Consider the following 13,852-nt stretch of genomic DNA (forward strand, 5'->3'; position numbering starts at 1 on the left):
TAAAAAGCAGAACAAACGGTAAAGGGCTGGCTTCAAAGGTTCTTTTTTGAATTAATTTACAGTGGAGTAGAAAGCGTGCCGACTGACTCCTAATACTTTCTGATGGGATGAACTGAACGGGCTGCCTGATGCGCGAACGTCACGTTCTTCGTAATGTCTGGCTCTACGGCCTCAACTAACGATGTCAATGGAACAGGAACAAGGTTTAAAGAACAAAAAAAGGCAAGGCATGCCGTGATTTGTAATCCTAACGTTATGTTGAACGTTACTATCGCTTTATTCTAGGGAGCCTTCGTCACTGCTTCTAAATTCGTAGCCAGCAAAACAATTTGCTGCCTTAAAAGTGCATAATCAGTGTCCTTAAAAGGACGGTGCACCTTCCCACAAAACCTGAACTTTAATAGGTGTGCACTCTTCCTGCACTCCAACATTTTATAAGTGCATATGACTGAACTGTTTGCGGAAATACCGTCCAAGGTGCAAGCGTGTTTTCTGTCTTGCATTCCTTCCTTGTAATCAGCGAAGACTTTCTGGCACTTTTGCAGACATAAGTAAACAGAGCACGCTGTTCCATTCTAATTGCAACCACGCCTTCCCTCTTGGAAACGAATAAACGTAGCTTGTCGATGGTAAGCCTACAAACGTCAATTACCAGAATTGCCAAAATGTTGCTCAGCATTTTAATTAGGTGATATGTAAAAATATTCCAAGAATTGTGGGCTCCGTTTACCCTTGTCCGCACCTGTAGACGTATCTTCGCAACGCTACTGGTAGCCATTTTCGAGAAATACTTATTCAAGCGTGCTTTAAATCTTTCCCTGCCAGGAACATATATGAAACCAGGAATAAATGGTTGGTTTAGCTCCAGTTAAAATAATTTGTGGTTGTTAACTTGGTTGAAAATGTAATAAGGAATGTGGTGAACACTATTAACCCTCATGCTTGTTTTCAACGATTCACCAGCCAATTTTTGTCCGCTGGGTTGACATTAGGAATTATAATTACTGCAATGTAGTCTTATCTTGTACATCACAATAACACTTATAAAAGCAGCTAAGAAATGTTTGGATTTGTAACCTAAAATATTTATTTTAGGCACGATGGTGGCTCGACGTTCTTACGCCGCAGTGTATCCTCGATGTAAGGGAGCACACGATAGCTTGAAGGTCTCCACTTCCAGGAAACGGGATCCGAAAGCCGTGGTCTCGCCCGACGAGTGACACGCCCAGTAAGCATAAAAGACACCGGCTCACTCCGGACCAAACCAACGCTTTCTGCAGCCAAACCAATGCTCTCGAGAGCGCAATGCTATGCCTAAAGCAAACGGGGGATAATACCGGAGCGCAGCAAAACAAAAACGCACTGACGCGTGAGTGCGACGAAGGGACATAGACAAGAGCTGGAAGCAGTACGATAAACCAGCCCGCTGGTGCACCAGCCACTCAAGCAAGGAAGCTATTCCTTTTTCGGGAATGCCGCTACCATGATATGCCTACATCCTGCTAAGGCGTCGCCCCGTCGTCCATGTAGTTACAGTTCCACGCGTAGTATGTCGCGACGGCTCGTGCTGGCACCCGACAACGTGACTGTCGCGACATCGCCCCAGCAGCGCTTCCACCAAAATCCCCCTGCACCCTGCTCTTGTCCCTCAGAGCCTGGGTCGCTTTGGGACGTTAAACCTCTATAAACGAAACCAAACCAAACCATTTCGCGGTTGTGTCTTAACCGCTCACACTCTTGCCGTGTGTGGCTTGATCTAGTATCGAAGACCCCAGGTTGCAGTCGGTTTATAAGCTTAAATTCTCCACTCTATTTTTAAAAACCGTATTGGTTTCGCGAAAATAAAGCTGAAACTTTACTGCTTTGTCCATGTGCGCCGCTTCTCTCACGAAATACTCAGTGGCGCACTTTTCGAATAATATTTAAAAAAGTTCCATAGCATAACGCCTTTTTGCGTGCTTGTGCTTTCAAAACTGGTAGCAGTGATATCAGCGTGCCATCGGCTCCGAAGCAGCAGGTGTATGGGGAACGACGAAAAAATACCGCATTTGTAATTGTTACCTCGCAGCACTTTTTCACGTGAATGCAACTTTCAAAGCTTTAAATGGCAGACGTTAATCTCGCTGAGGACAATGCTCTTTCAGGCTCTTCTAACGGTGTTCCTAAAAGATGGGCACATCCTTTAATTTTCACACCCGTCTTTCCCTCTTTATTTTCAGGACGTTTAAAAAGAAATGTAGAATCCTAATGAAAGGTTTATGAATTAAGCGCGTTGGACAGTAACGATCGAAAAATGGCATTGAACTGTCTCGAGCGATTCCTTTAAGGCAGAGCGTGCTCGTTTGATGTAGTAGTTTGCGGGCACCCTTAATTGAGGAATGGCTCCCTTTCCTCGCTTTACCAGTTACCATTAAATATATTCGTGCATTGCGTTCACAAAATACACCACGAAAGAACCAAAAGGAGCTTTCAAGGCTTCTAAAACAATATAAATGAGGGCGTGGCATTTCCTCATCCAATATTTTTTTATTTCTGAAATAGCGAAGGAACTGGAGGAATCTAGCCATAGTTGCGGTCACCACGTGTAGCTCCCGTGAGCATGCAGTGCAAACAGAAATTGGCATTTTAAGACTTGGTCGAAAGGCAGTGTATAGATTGTCAGACAAAAAAAAATCGGGATTGTTATAAACTGGTCTAAAGATAGTCTACAGACTATCTATACATAAAATGGAATTAAGTAGTTATAGACTATATACTATATATATAGTCTATGGTCGAAAAGATAATGTGATGTGACGGCCAGCCGACGAATGTGACGGGTTGACTGATGGCAGTGAGATGATTTAATGGCCGCTGGCCTAGCCGAGCGCTCCGTCCCGCGCCACTGCCAACTTCGTCGTATTCGTCACTATATTAAGGCCGTTAAAGGCTTATGCGATAGATGGGCCATAAACTGCACATAGCCAAGAGAAAATAAGACTGTTATAAGCATTAGTCTATAGATAGTCTATTGGCCATCTATGAAAATCATGACTGTTATAGACTTTAGTCTACGCATAATCATTAGACCGTTTATAGCGAGAAGCAAATCAAGGCGGTTACAGACTTCGCTCTACAGGTGGTCTATAGACTGCATATAGACAAAAGGAAATCAAGGTATTTATTGCCTTACGCTATAGATAGTCTATAGACCCCGTAGACAACTAGAAATTTAGGCGGCTATAAACTTCAGTCTGCAGATATCTGTAAACCGCCCATACGCACAGGAAGATTAAGGTTATTATAGACTTTAGTCTATACATAGTCTATAAACAATTAAAATTTAGGCAGCTATAAACTTTTGTATATAGTTGGTCTAAAGCCTGTGCATAGACAAAACAAAATTAAGGTGCTTATAGAATATAATTTATATATAGTCTATAGACCATCTATAGATAAAGGCTGCCGCTGTGGTTCACTGGTTATGGCGCTCGACTACTGACCTGAACGACGATTGCGGCCGCGGAGGTCTAATTTCGATGGAGGCCAAATTCCGAGGCTCGTGTACTGTTAGTGCACGTTAAAGAATTCCAGGTGGTCGAAATTTACGGAGCCCTTCACTAAGGCGTCCCTCGTAGCCTGAGACGCTTCGGGTCGTTAAGCGCCAATAAACCATAAACCATCTAGAGAAAGGAAAATTGAGGCTGTTATAGACTTTAGTCTATACATAATCTGTAGAAAAAATTAACGCGGTTAGATTTTAGTCTCTAGACGAGTAGAAATTAAGGCGGTTATAGAATTTAGTCTATAGATCATCTATAGAGAAAAGCAAAAGTTTAAAGGATGGCTATAGAGTCTATCAAAAGTATATATAAACTCTGCAGACCATTTTATAAGGGGAGCGCCGTGTGCTATGCGTTCTAAGGTGGCCCTGCTAACTGTTTCTGAAAACGTCTGCTTTATGCTCGGCCCCATGCGCTCTGCACGCATCTATAATCAACTTACAGTCTACTCAAGTACTTTTTTCCAACTGTCTTAATTTATATCCGCCCTCCCCGCTGCTGCAGAGTGGGATCGACTGGAGTTTTCGGATCGCACGAAGAAAGTTAATGCCCTGCCAATGACCTGTTCCAGATCAACCGCTGGACGCCGCCCACATGAAGACACCTGTTACCCCAACGGCTTTCGGCGTCGTCAGACACCATTGCTGTCTAGAAAACTGCTGTGACGAGGCAGTGCATATCTCTACGACCATCCAGCTAATGCTAAGCTTTCATGCTATCATGCTCAGCTATCCATCCATTACACGTCGGATGAGATCCAAACTGCGGCTCCTGCATTTTGTTGAAGGCGCGATGCCGAAACGGCCGCATGCTATGCGATTTCATTTTACTCTGAAGGATTCCCAGTTTGAATTTATACCTATGCAGGTGTGTGTTGACACAGACAAACGTATGTGACACATGCGGGAAAGTTGAATCTGCAGAACATTTTCTCTTCTACAGTCCAAAGTTCGCACTTCAAAGGAAGATTTACCTAGAGGTCCCTCTCTCCAGGTTAGGGCTCCCGTTATCTCTGCCAGTGTTGTTATCATTCGGTGCGAGCGCCAAAGGATTTGTATTGGGTTCAGTTTGTGAGATTCTCCATGATTACATAATTTCGACTGGTAGGTTGATTTGCTAATTCTTTTAAAAATCTTCGAGCTCTTCTTTTTTCGCCAAAATTCTATCTGTTATTTACGTTGAATATTCTTCTGTCATTTATTATTGAAACATTTTTCAAAATTCATGCCCGGTGGCAAAATTTTGTCGTAATCTCCTATGGCTATTTCCTTGTTTATGCCACTACACCTTGGCCAATCCCCCCGTGTGGGTATGTGCCATGTTTTAAGAGGAGGAAGAAGTAGAATGTGAGCTTATCGCGGTCCCTCCTTCACCCAGGCCTACGTCATTGACGGAACGCCTCTGCCTTGCTGCTTCGGTTGATTTCCTCTCGGTCGGCTCGGTGAGCATCTGTTCTTCGGCTCGTTGGCTCGGTGAGTGAAGTCATCGTTGTTTGCTGCTGGGTGCAGGGAGCAATGTCGTAGCATTGATCCCCAGCCGGAGCTACCGCCGCTCGATGGACGCGAAGTAGAACAACGCCAGTGTGTTCCGTAGAGTGGACAGCTGGGCGAGTTGGCACATTTTGAAATGCAGACAAAGAGGAGCACACACCACGACGCAGGACAAAAAAAAAGTTTATTTCGGTGAAAATCACGCGTGCATACTATTGAGCCATGAAGGCAGACATGCGCGTTTGGCCACATAAAAACACAATAAAATAATAATATAACAAGAAAAAGGTATCCGTCACACCGCGCTTTCTTTAGTTATGCCGCCGCGGTAGCAAAGTGGTTACGGTGCTCGGATGCTGGCCCAAAAAACGCGGGTTAGATCCCGGCCGCGGCGGTCGAATTTCGATGGAGGTGAAATTCTAGAGGCCTGTGTACTGTGCGATGTCAGTGCACGTTAAAGAACACCATGTGGTCGAAATTTCCTGAGCCCTACACTACGGCGTCCTTCATAGCCTGAGTCGCTTTTGGACGTCAAACTCCAATAAACCATAAACCTTTCTTTAGTTATCTAAAGACGCTCTTAAGAGCAGAAGAATCTGATTCCTTTATGGAACAATCTGACGAATGTATCCCTCTTACATGTACTTACCTTCTTTTTTAATATTTGATATGCTTACAATATGCCTCCAAGATGTGCTGTGCGCCGCCGTGGTGGCTGAGTGGATATGACGCTTGACTGTTGACCCGAAAGACGCTGGTTCGATCTCGGCTGCGGCGGTGGAATTTCGATGGAGGCGAAATTCTAGAAGTCCGTGTACTGTGCGATGTCAGTGCACGTTGAAGAACCCCAGTTGGTTTAAATTTCCGGCGCCCTTCACTACGGCGTCTCTCATAGCCTGAGCCTCCACAAACCCAAAGCATGCCGTGCAGTGACGGCGTAACCACAGGTGGTCGAAATTTATCAGGACAGTCAGGAACGCCGTACACGAGTTTGGCCCCACACAGCACACCATAGCATCCTTGTTGCTAGGCTTCAAGTATGTCTTCAGCAGACGACAATGTTTGTGGTGAGTACATTAATATATAAGGCTGTTGACCGCATCGTTATTTATGTTTTGATGCTTTTCGGTGTTTATTGTTGCCAAACGACTCAGGCTATGAGGGACGCCGCAATGGAAGGCTCCAGATAACTTCGACTATAATTGGAGTTCTTAAACGTGCACTCACATCGCACAGTACACGGGCCTCTTGCATTTCGCCTCTATCGCAATGCGACCGGCGCGGCCGGTATCGAACCCGCGTGTTTCGGAACAGTAGCCGAGCACCATAACCACCGAGCCAATACGGCGGCTTTGATCATTTCGTTCATCGATGGAATGAGTGGCACGAACTCAATGGATTCAGGATCAGAGAAGACCTCTCATGCAGTTCTTTCTATTTATGTGTTCGGAAGGCAACGCATAACTTTGCGCAGATTCAGGTTTATCCCTGCGTTGTGTAATTCTGTACACCCACCGTCAAAAATATACAGCCCAACATGTTTCCTTTCGGGGCATTCAGAGTGCCTGGCTATGAATGGTGATCAACCCTAACCTCTCGAAAGATAAATGGCTTCGAGTCCTCAGTCCTCCCAAGTTTTGGATTGCTAGATATTCTAGGGACCCCATTAAACTGCTTAGAAGCGAACTCCTTGGGCTGCATGCTTTTGCCGGGGACTATGGATTACACTTCGCAGCTACCGAACGTCCGCGTAACAGAGAAAGTCCACCTTACGCATTGTGCACGTGCTTTATGAATCGCGAGATACGCAGGCTGCCAGCCGCATTCACTGCTTGTCCTTAAAACTAACCGCATTTACTACACACAAAAAAGCGCTTTAAACTTCCCAGTATGGTGTTACTAAAGCGAACTTGTACGGGATACGATGACATTTGTTGCTTGTGCTAGGCTGTCATAATTAGCTTATATGAATCTATGGAGGTTGTCAGTGCTCGTTGGTTCCATTTTGCTAGATCAGCTAACGCTATGGACGCTCCGAAAGCCAACGCTCTGGATCAAACTGAACTTTTATGTTCCTTTAATTCTGAGACATTGTAAGAAGTGATAATTGCGTTGCAAGGCAGTTTTAGGAAGACACAAAAGCTCTGCTGCATGTTTGAAAGTTCCATTTGTATCGCAATCAGTCCGCCCTGAAGCGTAGGGTGATACATTTTTTCTCGCAGTTTTATCAGACCAACTTGTGCCACTGCATTAATCTGCGTGGCGATAAAAAGCTTGTCGGTACATGAGATACCACTGACTTCCAGTACTCGAACATTAGTATACACCGTGGGAGGCTGACAACTTGCAATCCTCCAACGAACACTGAAAGCATTTTCACAGCAGTTCCTAATTTAGCTGCTATAGGTATTAGGCTGCAACGTATCCGTACCGAATCATGTGCGGAGTTCGGCGGTGCTGTGTATAATTTTTTTTATTACCGGGAGAAAAAAAACGGAAGGATGCCGGCTGCACTGCAACTACGGAGCTCCTAGCGGGCACCTTTAACGTCTGGCGTCAGGAGGGAGGAGATATGAAGCGAATAATTGGTTCGTTTGTAAAAAGAGAGAAAACGATTGCATAGATTCCAGGAAACGCAACTATACTGAGGGGATTATATCCGACGTCCTGAGATTTAATGGTGCAGCCGTATCAGCAGACTCAATGTATGTTGCCGAGCTCTATAGGTGATGGTATAATTACAAATAATCAACGCCTCTAGAGGTAACGGGGAACTCACACGTTGCAGTGAAGCAGGATATGTAGGAACGATGACCAAGCACTCTGGAAGGCTGCCTCACACTTCCTCAAGGAGTACACATGACGTCTTGCAGAGTCACTATCTGTCATATTACTCGCAATGCACTCGGCCAATCATCGTTAAAAAGAAATCGCTGTCTGGGAGGAAACGCTGCAAGGTAAAAAAGCTCACTCACCAATCATGGCTGCAACTCCGTAAACTGGTGCTTTTCGGCTCTCTAGGGGTCTAATCATAACTTACATTTGTCACGTCTTAGATAATGGCACAGTGCAAAATGCAATGTATACGACTGTGGTTTACAAAATTTTCGTAATACTTTTCCTTGACTCTAACTCAGTCTGCAAATGAACGTGCGTTAGCGCTTGTGCAGACGGCCTAAATAAGTACGACATATCCGATAAAATGGTCTGAAATTCCTTCCGATCTAAATATATTCACTTTTTAGGTATTTTAATAGTACTCAGTTCATCGTCTTTTTGTGCGAACATAGAATAATTCGAACGGCCCCTGCGCTGAACCTGTTATTCATGGCCACCTACGCCGGCTTAAAGTGGGCCATCAAATTATATACAATTCCAGCTTTCTCGGGCAAAAATATCGAAAACTGGAAACATGTGAGACACTGTTGTAGAAATATTGAAGGTTATGGTTCATTATTCTTATATGTAGTAAAAACTTTCTTCAAAGGTGTTTCCATCGATCGCATCGAACTGTCATGACTGCCATCGACAACCAATGGGGAACGCTTTTGACGATATGAAAAACGTGAATAGAAAAAAGTTACAAGAGTGCCGTTGGGTGATCTGCTGATATATTGATCGTTATAGTGAAATCTTACATTGTATGAAAGAGTTGCATTCATAAACGGTTTCCCTCTCAAAAATGCTTTTGTCCAGAATAACTGGGTATGATGTATTGAACGTAAAAGCCCACACATGTGGAAAACCCATCACTGCGGTCATTTATGAATTTGAATACCAAGAGAACCGAGAAATTGACTTCTGCACTACATGGAGCTGTTACTATTTCCAGGACATCAGCTTCGTGGTCATCATCATGTACAACGCTGCCTACTACGACACCGCTGCTTATCCCCAGGCATACGGGCAGTACGCCTACAACCCTGCTGCTTATGCCCCAGAGTACGGCCAGTACGGCTACGACCCTGCTGCGTACGCTCAGCCGTACGGCCAGTACGGCTACGACCCTGCAGAGTACAGTCAAGCAACCTATGCACAGATGCCCTATGGACAGGTGCAGCCCGGACAGACGAGACTGACCCTCACAGCGGCCACTTCGGCAGGTAGGCAACTGCATCGACTGAGGCGTTCTGTTGCAAGTATTAGAGGGCATTGTGTTGGATTCAAATGCGTGTCCCGTGTGCTCCATAACTTCGACTACTCGAGTGGTCCAGAGACTACTCTTACAAAAATTCGTTTATAGTCTAATGGCTGTCCATGAACTTCTGTCTATAAAGTCTATAGATGAGCCCTAAAGAACAGTCGATAGGCACAGTCTATAAATAAATTATGTATTTATGGGAATACACTTTTGTAGACTTTTCTATAGACAGTCTATAGACTAGGAATAGAGAAAAATGAATACCTATAGGAAGACAATCAAGCGTTTAGGAAGTCTATAGACTGTCTATAGACCATTGTTATGAGGGTGCGTTGTTAGCAGTATTTCAACTTGTGCGCATATATTTCACAGAAATCAAATCGCAAATTGGTCAGCCATCTTACTCTGTAAAAATAGCCTGGAAAGAGCAATAATAGTTCTTCACTACACTTTTTCGGGCGCAAGCACGAAAACCCCTAATCTCAAATTTTGTCGATGTTTGTTCGCTTGAAGCGTCTGGCAGGTGGCTCACCTGCCATGGTGGGTAGATGGCAACCTGCCCACCAGGTTATGGGCAACCTTCTCACCAGGTTATGGGCAGTCTGCCAGCAGTCTTTGTGGCCAGTTATGCGAAACAGTTTCTGGCAAAGCACTCTATGGGCGCGAGTGGGTTTAGAGCCCGCAGCGGCGCGGACAGAATATCTTCGCGGGCCGTTGCATTAGAACACGACATTGGTGCTGCAGCCGAACATCACGCGTGTTAAGTGCCAGTCTTCCGCGTTGCGCTTTAGATAGCGTCTTTGACTTCGGAAGCTTCCTTCCGAGCGCAAAGAATCCAGAACACACTGCTATCGCAGTGCCTTCTTCAACCAAGCCTTGAACCGAAGCCGAAGCCAAGGTGAAAAATTGGGGCTAGCGCACCTAAGTTGTATTTGGCCTAGCCAGGCTAAAATGCCCGTAATTTTCTTTTTCCTGCACGAAAGTCTTGCGAGCAAAATCCTTTTGCGCAACGTGGAGGATTTCTCATAGTAAAGAGTTTGTGGACGTAGCCACTGCCGGAATGACGAAGGCGAGGAAAATGCCGACGTTAATAATATACGAAGTCCGCCACGCTCAGTGTACGCCAAGCATTCCGCTTAGCGAGAAGTTTCACCGTGGAGACATACTTTCTCTCTTCCTGGAGACACATAATAAAAGCGAACAGAACTGCATACGAGGGTGCGCGGATAACTACTGAACCTTACCCTGAAATAAGTCAGCTAGGAAGCTGTAAATATCGGGGTGTACTTGTGTACATTTCTGTATTTATTGGGGATTTTGTTGCGATTTCTCTGATTCTCTATTTAATGGTGATGGGACTGCTTTGGAGGTAACTGTTTCAGAAAATGGGTTGTTAGGGGAACCGCTGGTTGAATTTTATTTCTAGGGACTTAAAAAGCTGCAGCAGAGATCACTCATGTGAATTGACATGCTGCAGGAATATGCTCAGGGCAGTTTCAGCTTCCTGGCTCTGTCTCTTCTCGGTAAGGCTCATTACTTATCAGCACACCCTCGGAATGCCAATTTCAACCTTGCGTGTGCTCACTACTTTGCTTCTGTGACCCATTTTGATACAAATCACGCAGTGAGAGAAGTTTCATACTTAATCTCAAACGTGCAGGGCACTGGTGTCATCAGCATGATATGAACTGTTCGTAATTCCTTTCAAGTTTTCTCGGTAGCTGCCGAGTTTCTGGCTTTAGGACGTTTGCTTCCTGCTCGGGGTATCTGAGTAAATAATGGGGCACACTCGAGCATTACAGGCGCAGAAAGTCTCGAAAGCTTCAAATTCGCACAACGTCCACATTGCCGTGCAAATTTCAAGTGATTGGTGCATGGCAAATTTTTTCATGGTCGTTAAAGGCAGCTGGTGCGAACGCGGTATGCATTATGTAAGTCCAGATTCTGCAATGCGTGGGAAGAGTGCGTCAACAGTGTCAACATCAACGCGCAAAATCTCACCGCGCTCTTAAGGTCTTAAAATACAAATACAAATAATCTCACTACCGTTATGCGGTGTTTGCTACTTGCATCCGACATATGACACTAGTTGATGACATGCAGGGGAGCAATTGGAAGCTTTACGACATTAGCGAATTACTGCTGTCCATGCCTCCGGATTTAGAACGTATATGGCAGCCGCTGCCTAATGTTTCCCGTACAACAGTCACCTTTGTGATGTGATGTCTGCGTGCCGTCGCAACATCGTTATTTTAGGTGATAACTTAAAACCCTGCGTAGTTGACTCAGATCATACCGACGATACTGCCGAGAACCTTTTTACTGTTTGTTCGTTAACGCTCAAAGCCACCGGAACGCGGAGTTATCGTTTTGTTTGCGATGGAAGATGTGGCTGGATTTATCTCGATTGATCACGGCGACGCGCAGCTCATCATCATCATCATCATCAGCTAACTACCTTACTGCCTCTCTCATGTCTCTCCAATTAATCCTCTCCTTTGCCAGATGTGGCCACCGTATCCCTCCAAACTTCTTAATCTGATCCGCCCACCTAACCTTCTGCCGACCTCTGCTACGCCTACTTTTTCTTGGAATCCACTCCGTTACCCTTAAGGACCAGCGGTTATCTTTCCTTCGCATTGCATGCCGTGCTCAAGCCCATTTATTCCTCTTGATTTCGACTAGGGCGTCCCTAACCCGCGTTTGTTTCCTCACCCACTATGCCCGTTTCTGGTCTCTTAACGTTACACCTATCATTTTTCTTTCCATGGCTCGCTGCGTTGTCCTTGACTTAAGCTGAACCCTTTTCGTTGGCCTCCACGTTCCTGCCCCATAGGTCAGTATCGGTAAGATGCAGCCGTTGTATACTTTTTCCTTGACGGATATTTATAAACTGCCATTCATGATCTGAGAGAACCTGCCATCTGCGCTTTGGCTTAATCTTATTCTTCTAGTTATTTCCTTCTAATGATTTCTATCAGCGGTCGCTACCTACCCTAAGTAAACGTTTTTTCTTACCATTTCGAGCACCTCGCTACCAATACTGACCTGTTGTTCCTTCGCTTGACTATTGAACATTACTTCGGTGTTCTACATGTTAATTTTTAGACGCAAAGTTATGATCTGCCTGTCTAACTCACTGATCATATTTTGCAGTTCATCTCCTGAGTGACTCAGCAAGGAAGTGCCATCAGCAAATCGAGGAATACTTACTTACTCTCCAATAACTCTTATTCCTAACTGTTCCGAATTCAGGACTCGGAATACTTCCTATAAAAAGGCTCTGAATGGAATTGGCGAGGTGGTGTCTCCCTGCCTGACACCCTTCTGTATTGGAATTTTAATGCTGACTTTCTGGAGAACTATGGTAGCCATGGAGTCTTTATACATATCTTCCACATTTTTTCAGATTGTTGTATAGCTTATTTTTGGCTCCTTATCTCGACAGTTCCTCGCCAGCTTTGCATTGAGCGTGGCCGCGAGCCGCAGGCATTCTGCTCGGCAACCGCCGAGCACGCTTGTTGCTTACGCTGCCGCCGAGTCAATGAAATCATTGTGAGCGCAGTTGAGCCCAAATAAAGTTTTTTTTTTGGAAGCCTTCTTTCTCTGCCTTCCTCACTGTCTGGACTGCCGTCCCCACTACGTGACAATATAATGAACTATCACAAAAAACAGGAAATTAGAATTTTTGAGCATTGTTTAAGCAGCAGCTTGAGCACGTATGCAGGCACTAGAGGACAGCCTAGAGCCGTTGAAAGAGTGGAACAAATAACCTGGTACGGCTTGTTCCCCCTTTTATGACAACACCAGAATATAGCAAGCATATATATTGGAATCCCGACGGAAAGAGAAAAGTGAATGGGGTACTCGGTGATTTTTTCTAGTGAATCTAACATTCGGATAAGTTGGGCTTGAAGGATATGAAAACTAACTAGGAAAGGAAGTTTTATGTCCCTGCAGTAGCAATAAAATATCTGTGGTTCGTGTTTCTTTTCCCATACGCATATATTTTTTAATCATATATATACATATATAACGTGCGGACAACTTTCTATACCTTGACGTTCTGAGAAACCTAAACTACTCGTGGCCGAAGTGCTCCCGCATTGCATATGTTACTGCCGTTTCAACACAATGTAGCCAATATAGAACTTGCTCATTGCCACAACTGCGGTTAAGTTGAAGTTTTGACGAGTTAGTGTGCCGCATGCTTAGATTATTAAATTATTTCTTGCCCTATTTTTGCTCTTTTTCCAGAGCCGAAGGACAAACGGTAAGTTAAATCGAGCGAAGCAGTCACAAATTGTCCGTTAATAAATCGCACTTGTATAAATAGCTTCCAGCAGCAAGTTCAAGCATTCCGCCTTTTTTGTACACATCAGTTTCGGAAGCAGTTTTTCGTTCCTTCACGTGCATTTTTAAAACATCTCTTAAAATTTGCGCTACAGGAATAATGATTTAAAACCAATAGTCCTCTTTATGGAGGAAAAACGCTAAGGCGCCCGTGTGCTGTGCGATGTCAGTGCACGTTAAAGATCCCCTTCTTTTCTTCTTTCACTCCCTCCCTTGTCCCTTCCTTACGGCGCGGTTCAGGTGTCCAACGATATATGAGACAGATACTGCGCCATTTCCTTTCCCCAAAATCCAATTATTATTATTATTATTATTATTATTATTAT

The 13,852-nt window shown here is 44.6% G+C and overlaps 1 protein-coding gene across 1 annotated transcript; it reads left to right on the forward strand.

Annotated features, from left to right (window-relative positions):
* The first annotated feature begins 4,935 nt into the window (after positions 1-4,935).
* On the forward strand, positions 4,936-9,849 carry LOC144102471 (uncharacterized). Its single transcript, XM_077635736.1, has 3 exons — positions 4,936-5,014; positions 8,865-9,135; positions 9,764-9,849. Exons 2-3 carry the CDS (start codon positions 8,889-8,891, stop codon positions 9,847-9,849), a joined length of 333 nt encoding a protein of 110 aa, XP_077491862.1. The 5' UTR covers positions 4,936-5,014; positions 8,865-8,888.
* Positions 9,850-13,852: the final 4,003 nt, after the last annotated feature.

The sequence above is a fragment of the Amblyomma americanum genome, chromosome 8, assembly GCF_052857255.1.
Source record: "Amblyomma americanum isolate KBUSLIRL-KWMA chromosome 8, ASM5285725v1, whole genome shotgun sequence".
Taxonomy (NCBI): domain Eukaryota; kingdom Metazoa; phylum Arthropoda; class Arachnida; order Ixodida; family Ixodidae; genus Amblyomma; species Amblyomma americanum.